Genomic DNA, 16,640 nt, shown 5'->3' with positions numbered 1-16,640 from the left:
CAAACAGGTTGTATGGGGACTCCTGGGAGGGGAGGGGTAGGGTGGGTGGGGCCAGCCAGGAGTGGGATTTGGGAGGGTTCTCCGAACTGAACAGAATCTTAGCTAGAGGTTCTCCCGAACCCCTGCCGTATGCCCAGTTTTTAAATCAACTCCAAAGCAAAACTGCAGCAAAGCTAAACGATTTAGAACAAATCCAGTTGAGAATAAATCTTAATATTTTTTTTCCAGATTGTTAAAACTAGGACATGCAGTTCAAAATAACAGCAGCCCCACCGCTGAAATCGGTCACCCTGATCGTAGCAAATGGCAGAAGATGGCGCAAGATTGCTCATGGTCAAATACCTTGCAGAAATCGCGACAGTTTCTGGGGCAAAATTCCGTGCCCCAGGAACTGTGGAGGCCCCCAACTTACCTCTTGATGGAGGAGTAGTACTGGTCAATGAATTCTTTGGCGAGGAGGAGGAGCTGATCCTTTGTCCGGATTTCTTCAGGTTTGCGGACATGCTGAGAAGGCATCATGATGGAGCCCATGCAAACCTGTTCACTGCAAGGGGTCACCTGAAAGATAGGAAGTGGAAAAGCCACCTGGTCAGAATTCCATTCACCTGTTTTTCAAAGAACACAGTGGATGTGCAGTGGATGCTCCAGAGATGGAACAAGTTCAGAGACAGTTTATTTATTCATTAAATTTAGATGCCGCTGATCTCACTGCCATGGGTGGTGCAGTGGTCAGAGTGCGGTACTGCAGGCTACTTCTACTGGCTGCCGGCTGCCTGCAATTTGGCAGTTCGAATCTCACCAGGCTCAAGGTTGACTCAGCCTCCCATCCTTCCGAGGTGGGTAAAATGAGGACCCAGATTTTGGGGGGCAAGAGGCTGACTCTGAAAACTGCTTAGAGAGGGCTGGAAAGCACTGTGAAGTGATATATAAGTCGAAGGGATATTGCTATAGCTATGGGCCTCTGGGTGGCAGAGACACGCTCTGAATCCCATTCTGGGGAGAGAGAAGTTCTGTTGTGTCCCCCTCCCCCTCCGATGACTGGGTCTAAGAAGTCCGTATCAAATGTGGCAACGAAGCCTCTGCAGCTTTGCCAAATTCCTTCCAGGTTTCTCAGGGCAGGCAGGAGTCCAAGTTGTGACTTCAGCAAACTAGATGAGACTTTGCTTGACTCAAGGTTGGAATGCCAAAAGCAGGTCCTTTATATAGGCTGTGGGGTGTGGCTCCATGACTCAGCATTTATCCAGGCCTGCCCCACCCTTCCTTCTGCTGGCGTCGCCTCTCAGATCTCCGGAAGCGAGGATCCTCCCACTCTGAATTGTCTTCAGCTGTCTCTACTGTCAGCATCTGGGAAAGGGAGGGGTCACAGGGAGCAGGTCTGGGTAATTGCACCACTTGGCTGACTTCCTGCTCTGACGGCTGCGTCGAAGGAACACACACTGTATGAGTGAGCTGTATTGGGTTTCTCTTTTCACTCCTTGACTCCTCTCCGGGCATGGGGCCAGGGCCGGGGGCTGGAGGCATGACAGGCCATTCATCTTCATTATCAGACTCGGAATCTGATAACAGGCCCGGGAGGAGACAAGAGGGGCTGGCTGAGGAGGACAAGGCACAACAAGTTCCCTGAGGATGGGCTCCAGCACGAGTCCAAAATAGCCATAGCAATATCCTTTAGACTTATATACCACTTTACAGTGCTTGACAGCCCTCTCTAAGCGGTTTACAGAGTCAACCTATTGCCCCCAATAATCTGGGTCCTCATTTTACCGACCTCCGAAGGATGGAAGGCTGAGTCGACCTTAAGCTTCTGGATTTTGTGCTTGAGATGACAATGATAATGATGAAGTTGATGATGATGATGGTGAAGATGAGATGCTTCTAAGAAGGAACTAGCAAAGATGGCTAAATGAACCGTTTTACTCAAAATAAAGAACACATCCAACTTTGTTTCTCCTTAGAAACCGCCTCTGGACTTTGGCTTGAGATGGGGGGCGAAAATGCAACGTTGACTTTGGGTTTTGCTGATTATGTAGGTTTGTTGTTTGAAATAGCTAGTATTTAGTAGCTATTATATATATTTATTTATATTTACCTATTTATTCCGTCTAGCTGGACTGGCTTGATTTAAAAATTTTTAATTTGTTTTTATGGGTTTTTAAACTTTTGTAATTTTTATAGGGTGTTATTGTATTTTAAATTATTGGCCAATTGAATAAGTTTTTTAAGGGGTTGTTCTTAATATTATATGTACTGTTCTTTTTGTATTTTATTCTGGCTGTGCACCGCCCTGAGTCCTTTGGGAGAAGGGCGGTATACAAATTAAAATATTATTATTATTATTATTATTATTATTATTACTACTACTACTACTATTACTATTATTATTATTGTTGTTGTTGTTGTTGTTGTTGTTATTATTATATATAGTATAGTATATGTGGTGCAACCAAAACAATCTGGAACTGAACACACTCAAAACCGTAGAAATGGTGGTAGACTTTAGGAGAAACCCTTCCATACTTCCAACTCTCACAATACTAGACAACACAGTATCAACAGTAGAAACCTTCAAATTTCTAGGTTCTATCATATCGCAAGATCTAAAATGGACAGCTAACATCAAAAACATCATCAAAAAGGGACAACAAAGAATGTTCTTTCTGCACCAACTCAGAAAGTTCAAATTGCCCAAGGAGCTGCTGATTCAGTTCTACAGAGGAATTATTGAGTCTGTCATTTGCACCTCTATAACTGTCTGGTTCGGTTCTGCAACCCAACAAGAAAGACACAGACTTCAGAGGATAATTGCAGAAAGAATAATTGCTACCAACCTGCCTTCCATTGAGGACCTGTATACTGCACGAATCAAGAAGAGGGCCGTGAAAATATTTACAGATCCCTCACATCCAGGATATAAAGTGTTTCAACTCCTACCCTCAAAATGACGCTATAGAGCACTGCACACCAGAACAACAAGACACAAGAACAGTTTTTCCCCGAAGGCCATCACTCTGCTAACCAAATAATTCCCTCAACACTGTCAAACTATTTACTAAATCTGCACTACTATTAATCTTCTCATTGTTCCCATCACCAATCTCTTTCCACTTATGACTGTATGACTGTAACTCTGTTGCTGGCAATCCTTATGATTTATATTGATATATTGACCATCATTTGTGTTGTAAATGTTGTACCTTGATGAACGTATCTTTTCTTTTATGTACACTGAGAGCATATGCACCAAGACAAATTCCTTGTGTGTCCAATCACACTTGGCCAATAAAAAATTCTATTCTATTCTATATTAAGTGCGTAAAAGCAAAAATTTGAGGCTGCAACATCATTATGTTATCCTACTGCGCTAAAAAGACTCAATAAAGATTTTTTTCCCCTTCTTATCCCTACACCTCTTTCTTTCCCCTTTCCCCCTTTCCCACTACTTTTTCATTTGGATTTTATCCTTTGATCCGTTTAATTAAAAAAAAAAATTAATCGGAGAAGCTTCTCAGAGGCAAAATCTTCCGACTCTTAGAGTTTAACACATTTCTTTGGCTGCTTACGACATGCAAACCACCTGTCTTTGCAAGAACCGCACGCCTGAAAACAGCAGCTTGTCTCTCTCGCACGAATATTATGAAAGAGGGAGGGGGAAAAAAAATAAACAAATCAGAATTTCTATTCCGCTCCTTCCCCTATTTGATTTTTTTTTTTCCTTTTAAAAAATCGGATGGGGAAATCAAAGCTCATTTTGTAACTTCGGTGGCTTTCTTTTCTTGCACCTTTTCCTCGTCCCAGCCACTCTTTTCTTGAAAAGCAAGACGTGTGATTCTAAAAAGCATTCCGTGCTATACATTTCTATGAAAGCGGTGTGAGATTGGGTGGCTTTGTATCTTTCTTACTTAATGATCCGCTCCGGGTGGAATTTGCCGGCTTTGCAGCTGCTGCGCCCTAGACGGATGTTTTTAAATGACGCTCTCCTCTGCGACCTCCTTATTTGCATCTTTAAAAACCTTAGCTACAAAAAAAATAATAATGCCTTGACGATCGCATCTACCCTAAGTCTACATTCTCTCATTTATTCATGTTTCTTTCTTGCTCCCGGTTTTGTTACTGGTGTTTTGCTAATCTATCGCACACGTGCGCTCGGGCGCATTGAAGGAGCATTTGTCTGCGAACAGCCGCATATCACCAAGCATCAAGTTTCTTTGTGGGCTGACATTCTTTCACACGGCACCATCAGAAAGAACCTTGATATGAATGACAGAGTACAGGCGGGTCGCATAGAATTGCCACTCTGCAGAGGTTTATCTACGCACAGGAGGCGAAATACGACAATGGGAGGTAGGGAGCGGGGAGATGGAAGACTAGCTGAAGAACTGAACCGGTGCAAATTAGTCACTCGGCAATTTCAGAATGAAAGATTCAGACATTTGATGAAGGAGGCTTGAATGCAGGAAATGAAACACACATAGAGGGAACTATCAAAGAAGTCAAAGAAGGCATGGAAGAAGTCAAAGAAAGAATGGAAGAAGTCAAAGAAGGCATGGAAGAAGTCAAGGAATGGAAGAAGTCAAAGAAGGAATGGAAGAAGTCAAAGAAAGGAAGAAGTCAAAGAAAGAATGGAAGACGTCAAAAAAGGAATGGAAGAAGTCAAAGAAGGAATGGAAGAAGTCAAAGAAGGAATGGAAGACATCAAAGAAGGAATGGAAGAAGTCAAAGAAGGAATGGAAGAAGTCAAGGAATGGAAGAAGTCAAAGAAGGAATGGAAGACATCAAAGAAGGAATGGAAGAAGTCAAAGAAGGAATGGAAGAAGTCAAGGAATGGAAGAAGTCAAAGAAGGAATGGAAGACATCAAAAAAGGAATTGAAGAAGTCAAAGAAGAAATGGAAGAAGTCAAAGAAGGAATGGAAGATGTCAAAGAAGGAATGGAAGATGTCAAAGAAGGAATGGAAGAAGTCAAAGAAGGAATGGAAGAAGTCAAGGAATGGAAGAAGTCAAAGAAGGAATGGAAGATGTCAAAGAAGGAATGGAAGAAGTCAAAGAAGGAATGGAAGAAGTCAAGGAACGGAAGACTTCAAAGAAGGCATGGAAGAAGTCAAGGAATGGAAGAAGTCAAAGAAGGAATGGAAGAAGTCAAAGAAAGGAAGAAGTCAAAGAAAGAATGGAAGACGTCAAAAAAGGAATGGAAGATTTCAAAGAAGGAATGGAAGAAGTCAAGGAATGGAAGAAGTCAAAGAAGGAATGGAAGAAGTCAAAGAAGGAATGGAAGACATCAAAGAAGGAATGGAAGATGTCAAAGAAGGAATGGAAGAAGTCAAAGAAGGAATGGAAGACATCAAAAAAGGAATGGAAGAAGTCAAGGAATGGAAGAAGTCAAAGAAGGAATGGAAGAAGTCAAAGAAGGAATGGAAGAAGTCAAGGAATGGAAGAAGTCAAAGAAGGAATGGAAGACATCAAAAAAGGAATTGAAGAAGTCAAAGAAGAAATGGAAGAAGTCAAAGAATGGAAGAAGTCAAAGAAGGAATGGAAGATGTCAAAGAAGGAATGGAAGATGTCAAAGAAGGAATGGAAGAAGTCAAGGAATGGAAGAAGTCAAAGAAGGAATGGAAGATGTCAAAGAAGGAATGGAAGATGTCAAAGAAGGAATGGAAGATGTCAAAGAAGGAATGGAAGAAGTCAAGGAATGGAAGACTTCAAAGAAGGCATGGAAGAAGTCAAGGAATGGAAGAAGTCAAGGAATGGAAGAAGTCAAAGAAGGAATGGAAGAAGTCAAAGAAAGGAAGAAGTCAAAGAAAGAATGGAAGACGTCAAAAAAGGAATGGAAGATTTCAAAGAAGGAATGGAAGAAGTCAAGGAATGGAAGAAGTCAAAGAAGAAATAGAAGATGTCAAAGAAGGAATGGAAGACATCAAAGAAGGAATGGAAGAAGTCAAAGAAGGAATGGAAGAAGTCAAAGAAGGAATGGAAGACATCAAAAAAGGAATGGAAGAAGTCAAAGAAGGAATGGAAGAAGTCAAGGAATGGAAGAAGTCAAAGAAGGAATGGAAGACATCAAAAAAGGAATGGAAGATGTCAAAGAAGGAATGGAAGAAGTCAAAGAAGGAATGGAAGAAGTCAAGGAATGGAAGAAGTCAAAGAAGGAATGGAAGATGTCAAAGAAGGAATGGCATTTATTCCCAGTCGTTCCACTGTGCCACTTGATTGTAACCAGTGGTGGGATTCAGCCGGTTCTATCCAGTTCAGGAGAACCGACTGCAGTAGGCTCTGCCCACCTGCCCAGACGTAATGTCTGGCGTAAATAGCCACGTTTTGGAGGCCATGCGCATGTGCAGGAGGCATGCACGAGAGCAAAGTGCATGCACGGAAGGCCGAGCATGTGTGGTAGCACACGCTCACATTTGCGAACCGATAAGGAAGGTAAGTGACTCAAGGATTACCTGTAGTTCATCCTAGTGGTGGATTTCAAAAATTTTTTAATACCGGTTCTGTAGGCGTGTCTTGGTGGGCATGGCATGGTTTGGTGGGCATGGCAGGGGAAGGATACTGCAAAATCTCCATTCCCACCCCACTCCAGGGGAAGGATACTGTAAAATCTCCATTCCCTCCTCAATCCAGGGGAAGGTTACTGCAAAATCCCCATTTCCTCTTGATCAGCTGGGATTCGGGAGGCAGAGAATAGAATAGAACAGAACAGAGCAGAACAGAACAGAATAGAATAACAGAGTTGGAAGGGACCCTGGAGGTCTTCTAGTCCAACCCCCTACCTAGGCAGGAAATCCCACACCACTTCAGACAAATGGCTATCCAACATCTTCTTAAAAACTTCCAGTGTTGGAGCAGCCACAACATCTGCAGGCAAGTTGTTCCACAGATTAATTGTTCTCACTGTCAGGAAATTCCTCCTTAGTTCTAAATTGCTTCTCTCCTTGATTAGTTTCCACTCATTGCTTCTTGTCCTGCCTTCAGGTGCTTTGGAGAATAGTTTGACTCTCTCTTCTTTGTGGCAACCCCTGGGATATTGGAACACTGCTATCATGCCTCCCTAGTCCTTCTTTTCATTAAACTAGACATACCCAGTTCCTGCAACTGTTCAGAAGTAGTTGACTCTTGCTTTCTTCTGGGATATAAGAAATCTACTCTTTTTTCTAAGTAGTATTAGAAACCTCTTCCAGTTCTAACTGGGATAAAGCCTGTTTAACCTCCCAGCCCAGACGTGTTTGCATCCGAGCTGCTCAGCCATGGTCAGCCTTGGAAGACGGTCCAGGCAAGAAACATAATAGCTCTACTTTTATTGTAAGCTTGCAATAACACAATCTTGCAAGTCTGACAGTACATTTCACACACCCCCACACCCATTTTGCTTTTACAGTCCAAGAAACTTTTTAAAAGGAACTGTTTTATGGGGGAAGAAAATGTGGTAGACAATGTCGCATTTTAGAATAGAATAGAACAGAACAGAACAGAACAGAACAGAACAGAACAGAACAGAACAGAACAGAACAGAATAGAATAGAACAGAACAGAACAGAACAGAACAGAATAGAATAGAATAGAATAGAACAGAACAGAGCAGAACAGAACAGAGCAGAACAGAACAGAGCAGAACAGAACAGAGCAGAACAGAACAGAATAGAATAGAATAGAATAGAATAGAACAGAACAGAGCAGAACAGAACAGAGCAGAACAGAACAGAATAGAATAGAACAGAACAGAGCAGAACAGAACAGAATAGAATAGAACAGAACAGAGCAGAACAGAACAGAGCAGAACAGAACAGAATAGAATAGAACAGAACAGAGCAGAATAGAACAGAAAAGAAAAGAAAAGAACAGAATAGAATAGAACAGAACAGAATAAAATAGAATAGAACAGAACAGAATAAAATAGAATAGAATAGAACAGAACAGAATAGAATAGAACAGAACAGAACAGAATAAAATAGAATAGAACAGAATAGTGCAGAACAGAACAGAACAGAATAAAATAGAATAGAATAACAGAGTTGGAAGGGACCCTGGAGGTCTTCTAGTCCAACCCCCTACCTAGGCAGGAAATCCTACACCACTTCAGACAAATGGCTATCCAACATCTTCTTAAAAACTTCCAGTGTTGGAGCAGCCACAACTTCTGGAGGCAAGTTGTTCCACTGATTAATTGTTCTCACTGTCAGGAAATTCCTCCTTAGTTCTAGGTTGCTTCTCTCCTTGATTAGTTTCCACTCATTGCTTCTTGTCCTGCCTTCAGGTGCTTTGGAGAATAGTTTGACTCTCTCTTCTTTGTGGCAACCCCTGGGATATTGGAACACTGCTATCATGCCTCCCTAGTCCTTCTTTTCATTAAACTAGACATACCCAGTTCCTGCAACTGTTCAGAAGTAGTTGACTCTTGCTTTCTTCTGGGATATAAGAAATCTACTCTTTTTCTAAGTAGTATTAGAAACCTCTTCCAGTTCTAACTGGGATAAAGCCTGTTTAACCTCCCAGCCCAGACGTGTTTGCACCGAGCTGCTCAGTCATGGTCAGCCTTGGAAGACGGTCCAGGCAAGAAACATAATAGCTCTACTTTTATTGTAAGCTTGCATTAACACAATCTTGCAAGTCTGACAGTACATTTCACACACACACACACACACACACACACACACACACACACACACACACACACACACACACACCCATTTTGCTTTTACAGTCCAAGAAACTTTTAAAAGAAACTGTTTTATGGGGAAGAAAACATGGTAGACAATGTCGATTTTAGAATAGAATAACAGAGTTGGAAGGGACCCTGGAGGTCTTCTAGTCCAACCCCCTACCTAGGCAGGAAATCCTACACCACTTCAGACAAATGGCTATCCAACATCTTCTTAAAAACTTCCAGTGTTGGAGCAGCCACAACTTCTGGAGGCAAGTTGTTCCACTGATTAATTGTTCTCACTGTCAGGAAATTCCTCCTTAGTTCTAAATTGCTTCTCTCCTTGATTAGTTTCCACTCATTGCTTCTTGTCCTGCCTTCAGGTGCTTTGGAGAATAGTTTGACTCTCTTCTTTGTGGCAACCCCTGGGATATTGGAAGACTGCTATCATGCCTCCCTAGTCCTTCTTTTCATTAAAAGAAAAAGAAAAAAGAAAAAAAATTATTAAAAAAAAAAGAATAGAAAGAGAATCATGATCTATGACAGAGGTCTCCAATCTTGTCAATTTTAAGACTTGTGGACTTTAAACTCCCAGAATTCCTCAGCCAGCAAAGCTGGGAGTTTGAAGTCCACAGGTCTTAAAATTGACATGGTTGGAGACCCCTGATCTATGAGACGGTTTGGTCCAGTCCAGCTATTCAGAAAGAGGCTGATATCAGGGGCAGGGTGGTAACAGCAGATAAGCAAGTCCCTTGGGCTGAGGGCATGTGTGCAAATTGGGAAGCAGGGGGTGGAACTGTTCACAGAATGAGGCCCCAACCACCATTTCATTAAAAGTCCAACTAGTTCTTCACCATTCTGGAAGGATCTTCATGGAACTTCAAAACATTCCTGCAAATTAATATGTTTGTGTGTGTGCTTGTGTGTTGGGAGTTGGGTAACTTGTGGTGAAGTTAGATTGATCTATCCATCTATCTATCTATCTATCTATCTATCTATCTATCTATCTATCTATCTATCTATCTACCTACCTACCTACCTACCTACCTACCTACCTACCTACCTACTTACCTACCTACCTACCAACCAACCCATCCATCCATCCATCCATCCAGTTATGTCATATGTCCTATCTATCTATCTATCTATCTATCTATCTATCTATCTATCTATCTATCTATCTATCTATCTATCTATCTATCCATCCATCCGTCGTCTGTCATATCTACCTATCTACCTACCTACCTATTCATCCATCCAGTTATGTCGTCTTTCCTATCTATCTATCTATCTATCTATCTATCTATCTATCTATCTATCTATCTATCTATCTATCTATCTATCTATCTATAATCTATCCACCCACCTACCCACCCATCCATCCATGTCTGTCATCTATCTGTCATCTCTCTCTCCACCCCCTCTCGTTCTCTCGCTTGCTCTTGCTCTCTAGCTAGCTATCATATTTAGAAACTGCCCCACTCTCTCACAGAGGGACCCAGCTATAATATGATGCTGGAAGGAAATTCAGAATTTCTTCTCGTGCTCTTTGCTCTCCCAAGCTAGCTGTTCTAGAGGGCTGCAGTGTCTGTTACCTTCAAGGTTACAGAGATTAAGACTTTGGAAGTGTGGGTGGAAGCGTTGCTGAAAAAGGCAGAGAGCAAAGAATTGACAAGGGGGGTGGATTGTCAATCAAAGGCAGAGTGCATGCTTCACAATTCCACATGATCCCCAATTGTTTTCCCATAAAGGTAAAATTTCCTTAATGTCAAGCTGGGGATTTCAGGAACTAATCCGTGTAATTTTCTTTGCAACTGTTCAGAAGTAGTTGACTCTTGCTTTCTTCTGGGATATAAGAAATCTACTCTTTTTTCTAAGTAGTATTAGAAACCTCTTCCAGTTCTAACTGGGATAAAGCCTGTTTAACCTCCCAGCCCAGACGTGTTTGCACCCGAGCTGCTCAGTCATGGTCAGCCTTGGAAGACGGTCCAGGCAAGAAACATAATAGCTCTACTTTTATTGTAAGCTTGCATTAACACAATCTTGCAAGTCTGACAGTACATTTCACACACCCACACACCCATTTTGCTTTTACAGTCCAAGAAACTTTTTAAAAGAAACTGTTTTATGGGGGAAGAAAACATGGTAGACAATGTCGCATTTTAGAATAGAATAGAACAGAACAGAACAGAACAGAACAGAACAGAACAGAGCAGAACAGAACAGAACAGAACAGAACAGAATAGAATAGAATAACAGAGTTGGAAGGGACCCTGGAGGTCTTCTAGTCCAACCCCCTACCTAGGCAGGAAATCCTACACCACTTCAGACAAATGGCTATCCAACATCTTCTTAAAAACTTCCAGTGTTGGAGCAGCCACAACTTCTGGAGGCAAGTTGTTCCACTGATTAATTGTTCTCACTGTCAGGAAATTCCTCCTTAGTTCTAAATTGCTTCTCTCCTTGATTAGTTTCCACTCATTGCTTCTTGTCCTGCCTTCAGGTGCTTTGGAGAATAGTTTGACTCCCTCTTCTTTGTGGCAACCCCTGGGATATTGGAAGACTGCTATCATGCCTCCCTAGTCCTTCTTTTCATTAAACTAGACATACCCAGTTCCTGCAACCGTTCTTCATATGTTTCAGCCTCCAGTTCCCTAAGGTAGGTTGGTAGGATAGAAAGAATACGCTTTTTAATAAAGGGTGACATGATTAAAAGCTAGAATAAGAGATAGAAGTAAGAGAAAGGAGGAATATTAGTGTATATATTTTTATATAATAAAATAAAAGCGGTAACAAGAGAAAACAGGGAACCACTGAATAATGGCAGATTGCAGCTTAATATAAATGTGTATTATTATTAGAAATATATAAGTTGGTTGAATGTAATAACTATGATTAGTTACTAGTTTTATTTGTATTAGAATGTATGATGCTCAGGTGTCACGCTGTTCATGCATTGATACATACATATATAAAATAAAATAAAAAACTTGGGGGGGGGGGAAAGAGACTGTACAGAAGGAACGAGATTTAGCCTGTTGTTTTTTTATTTCCTGATGTCAGGTCTACAGTATGCACAAGTTTCAAATTGCTCTCTAGTTCTAAAGCTCATTATGAAAATCTTAAGTGGTTTGTTTGTTTGTCTCCCTTTGTTTTCGAGAGCAGCAAGAGTTTTAACCTTTAAGGTCATTCATACAGTCTTAAAAGGAAGTACCGTATATACTCGAGTATAAGCCGACCCGAATATAAGCCGAGGTACCTAATTTTACCACAAAAACTGGGAAAAACTATTGACTCGAGTATAAGCCGAGGGTGGGAAATGAGGCAGCTACTGGTCAATGTAAAAAATAAAGATAGAGCCAAGTAAAATAACATGAATATTTATTTGAACGAAAAACAATAAAAGTGCAAAAGGGGGTCCCCAAAAAGAATATGGTATCAAAAATACAGTATCTTTAAAAGTAACAGCAACCAAGCTAACGAGAGCTAAAATCCCTCAAAACTCTCCTCCTCATCATCTGTTTGTCCAAACAGAGCTTCAGCTACTTCAGCGTCTGTGATGTTATCCGCATATACGTTGTCATCATCACTGAGTTCACAGTCGTCATCATCACTGCTGTCACCCTCATACAATGCGCTGTCTTCACTGCCATCCATAGCATTACTAATGCCACATTTCTTGAAGGCACGTTGCACCATGTCCTCTGGAATATCTTCCCATGCATCACGAACCCACTGTGCTATTAGTTGTATGTCTGGCTTTCTCAGATTTCCAACTTTTGTCAGTTGAGCTTGACCAGATGTCATCCATTCATGCCACATCCTTCGCACACGGTCCTTGAAAGGTTTATTTAAACTGACATCTAGGGGCTGCAATACAGATGTAAGCCCACCTGGAATAACGGCCAAAGTGACTTGAGATGACTTTGCCAATTTTTTTATGTCATCAGATATGTGGGCTCTGAACATATCCCAAACTAACAGTGATGGTTTTTTCTTTAAGGCTGCTCCTGGTCGTCCGCTCCAAATTTCTTCCAGCCATTTTTTTGTTCCATCTTCATCCATCCAGCCTTTAACATGTGCACGCACTGTAATTCGTGGCGGGAATTTTACCTTTTTAGGCAAGGTCTTTCTTTTAAAAATAATAACAGGCCTCAGCTTGGTTCCATTAGCCAAACATGACAGAACGACTGTGAAATGGTTTTTTTCATTTCCTGTGGTTCTTAGTAAAATTGTTTTGTCTCCCAAACTTGCCACAGTTCTGTTGCTTGGAAGATCAAAGGTCATAGGCGTTTCATCCATATTTCCAATATCTTGAAGGTCATAGTTATGGATCCTTCTTTGTTTTATGATGAATGAATGGAATGACATCACTTTTCATCAAGGTCTTTTGGCAGCTTCTGTGCAATCTTTGTTCTTTGCAAACATAGGCCAAACCTATTCATGAAGCGGGTACACCATCCTGCTGATGCAACAAATTTTCAGTGCCTGGTACTTTAAATTTTTCTTCTTTAGCCATTTGAAGGGCACGTGGCGAATTCCCATACGTGTTACACAGTAACCATTTTGACGACACTCCATAACCCATTCATGCAATTCAGTCTCTAGAGCCCCAAATGGACTCGTTAAACCACGTCGAGCTTTTTTTGCCTTTGGAAGCTTTTCCAAGTCAGCTTTCATTTTCCGCCACTCCCTTACTTGTTTTTCGTCAACACAAAATTCCCTACTTGCAATACTGTTATTGCTTTCTTCTGCTCTTGACACAACCTTAAGTTTGAAAGCAGCTTCGTATGACCTGCGTTTTTGTTTTGATGGTCCAGGATTAGAAGTACTGGGATCCATTCCTAACAGGAAAAAAAAATTATTATGACGTCAACTGCCATCAGGAAACCATCACCCCCAGAAAGCTGTCCAAAGAGACCCATGGACCAGCAAGCTATCTTTTCCAAAGGCGAAAAGAGGGCGAGTGAGAGGAGGGCGAGTGTGTCAAACGCCAAGAGGCGAGAGGAGGGCGAGAGTGACAAATGCCCCCTTTTTAATAAGGGAGACGATCAAGAAAAGGTCTTATTTTAAAAAGTTGCTTCCCAACACACTTCACAAAAGGTTGATGATATGGATGACACAGTCATCCATTTTCATTCCCTACCGTTCCCTTTTCTTTTCTTTTCCAGTCTGTGTTTTCTGGAAATGCTGTAACTATCACACAGCAATTTAAGGCAACCCTGCAACACATCATCACAAGAGACAAATACCGTACATTTGTTTCTATACAAATACGTTTTCAGGTCTCTTTATATAAATGTGTTTTCGGCTTAGAACGGGTTGTATTGATTTTCCTTGCTGTAACCCTTCCTGCTAATATTACAAATATATGGGAGAAGGGCGGTATACAATTATTATTATTATTATTATTATTATTATTATTATTGTTATTGTTATTGTTATTGTTATTATTATATGATGATGATGATTTTTTTGCATTGGACAGAGCGAGCTTCAGTTTACCAAACTTTGTATCTTTTAATGAAACGTGTTAGTCTGGAAGGGACTGTTTGAACTCACAAAACACTTGCAACTTTTAGTTCCGTGCTGAGGATTTTTGGAAAGCAGCCCAGCAATATTTATTTATTGCTCGGACTGCTCTTATTTTCACTCCCCCTTTTCTTTTCTTTTCCTTCCCTCCCTCCCTCCTTCTCTGCCTCCCGTGATCCTTGCGGGTCGAAGGTTCTGCCCTGCCTTACACCAGCCGCCCACCTATGCCAAGGTCTCCCTGGCTCTTTCGCTCTCTGTAAGCAGCGGCTTCTCGGCAGCGTCGCCCCCCTCCCCTCCATGGATCGGCTCCTTCCCCAGCACTGAAGGCATCCTTAGGAATACACCTCCACCTCCAGGAAAATAAAAAGAGGCAGAGAAGGTAAATCGCCCGCCCCGTTCGGAAAGGATGGGGAGAGGACTCCAATGGAAGAAGGGAGGAGAATTACCAATAACAAACAGAGGTGCCTTGTCATGTACAAGGAGATCAGAGAGGGCAACCACTGCGAAACAATAATCAGACTCAAAACGGGCTGCTTATTTGCCATTTGCTCTGGGTAGAACAGGTTTTTTTTTTAAAAAAAAATTGGTTTGGAGAAGGAAAGCTAATTTGCTGATCTGCGCGAGGGTCGGTTTCTTTTGCCTCCCTTCTTCTTCCTCCTCCTTCTTCCCACCCTAGCTTGCAATGCCCCCATCTCTCCTCCTCCTCCTCCTCCTCCTCCTGCCCCCCTCTCGGATTCAGCGTTCATTTCTTGCCTTTGCGGAGCGGAGGTGTTGGGGGGGGGGAGGGTTTGGGAATAGATTTGGCAGAGGAGATTACCGTAATTTTGCTCGCTGTTTACAAGCAAGTCTTGGGTGATCTGGGTTACAATGTTCACTGGGGGAGTGAAACGCAAAGTATAGTTAGCCTGAAAAAAAACTGAACCATGTGACTGGCAGGAGAGAAGGACGGCGCCGGGAGGGGCGGGGGGGGGGGGAGAAATTGTTTGTTCTTGCCCTATTTCTCCGCTTTCCAAGAGGCTTTTCTTTTTCACCTCTTTCTCCCCACCTCCCCAATTTCCATAGGGGGAAAAAAACCCTGGGGAAAACTTGGCAAAAAATAAAATAAAATAAAAAGTACTGAGTGCAAATGTTTTTTTTTTATACTGTAGTTGGAGTTTTCCACGTTTCTTTCACATTCAAGGCAGCATTCTCCCCCCATCCCTCGCTGCTTTTCCAAAACATGCTTTGAAACCTTTGCATTTTATTGGGAGGACGAGTAAGAGGAGGGCGAGAGTGACAAACGCCCCCTCCGCCCCCACCGCGGACAAGAGGAGGACGAGTGAGAGGGGGCGAAAAGAGTAGCTTTCTTCTCAGCTACTCTTGGATTTGCTGGGGGAGGGGGGATTAGCGGCAAGTGAGGACTGCGGGCCCCGCCGCCTCGGGTACCTCAGGTGTGTAGTGGGAAAGGAAGAAACGAGGGGCTTCGAGCGAAGTGGATTTAGACTGACAGTCGCTTTGGAGGCTGAAACGGCGTGGAAGCAGCACTAGGAGGGCTCGCTGAGGGCGATGTCAGAAGGGGAATCCAGATACTCCGCAAACTCCGCCTCGAGTGGCCTTTGGAACGATTCTCTTTCCCCTCCCGTTACCCCCCAAGCCCAGCGCGTATCCTCAAAATTGCACGCCTCAGTTCTTTATTTACGGTACTTTCTTCTCGCCCCTTGGCCCTTGGACGAGTGAGAGGGGGCGAAAATGTCGAACGCCCCCTCCGCCCCCCGCCCCCTCTGCCGACCACCGCCGCCGCCATCAAAAAGCGGCGGAAGAAAACGCCGGAGGCACGCCCCAGCTCGGGGCCAGAGTCCGGTGGAGCCTAGTGCAAAGTCCCAGGGCAAAAAGGGCTCCGGGGCGCGCGCCACTGGTGTTGCGCGCTCGAGGCGCCCTGGCCGGGGGGATGCCCCTGTGCGGGCTCGGCGACTAGCCCGACCGCTTGGTGCATGGCCCAGCTATGGAGGTGGTGGAGACCGAGGCTCTGCAGCGCTTCTTCGAAGGTAAAGGCGAGCGCGGAGCCCGGGCACGTTGCGCAGGTCGGGGAGGAGGGTGAAGCCAGCCCGCTTTCTTCTCAGCTACTCTTGGATTTGCTGGGGGAGGGGGGATTAGCGGCAAGTGAGGACGGCGGGCCCCGCCGCCTCGGGTACCTCAGGTGTGTAGTGGGAAAGGAAGAAACGAGGGGCTTCGAGCGAAGTGGATTTAGACTGACAGTCGCTTTGGAGGCTGAAACGGCGTGGAAGCAGCACTAGGAGGGCTCGCTGAGGGCGATGTCAGAAGGGGAATCCAGATACTCCCGCAAACTCCGCCTCGCGAGTGGCTTTTGGAACGATTCTCTTTCCCCTCCCGTTACCCCCCAAGCCCAGCGCGTATCCTCAAAATTGCACGCCTCAGTTCTTTATTTACGGTACTTTCTTCTCGCCCCTTGGGCGAGTGAGAGGGCGAAAATGTCGA

The 16,640-nt window shown here is 43.2% G+C and overlaps 1 protein-coding gene across 1 annotated transcript in view; it reads right to left on the bottom strand.

Annotated features, from left to right (window-relative positions):
• Positions 1-16,640, bottom strand: part of NOS1 (nitric oxide synthase 1) — a 151,520-nt gene that overhangs the window by 55,199 nt on the left and 79,681 nt on the right. Inside the window, exon 4 of the mRNA XM_058158245.1 lies at positions 413-558. Within this exon, the coding sequence (XP_058014228.1) occupies positions 413-558 (146 nt within the window). The remainder of the gene's footprint in view (positions 1-412; positions 559-16,640) is intronic.

This window comes from Ahaetulla prasina, chromosome 15 (assembly GCF_028640845.1).
Source record: "Ahaetulla prasina isolate Xishuangbanna chromosome 15, ASM2864084v1, whole genome shotgun sequence".
Lineage (NCBI taxonomy): Eukaryota > Metazoa > Chordata > Lepidosauria > Squamata > Colubridae > Ahaetulla > Ahaetulla prasina.
Note: the sequence above shows the minus strand (reverse complement) of the source record. Positions and strands in the feature narration are given on the sequence as shown.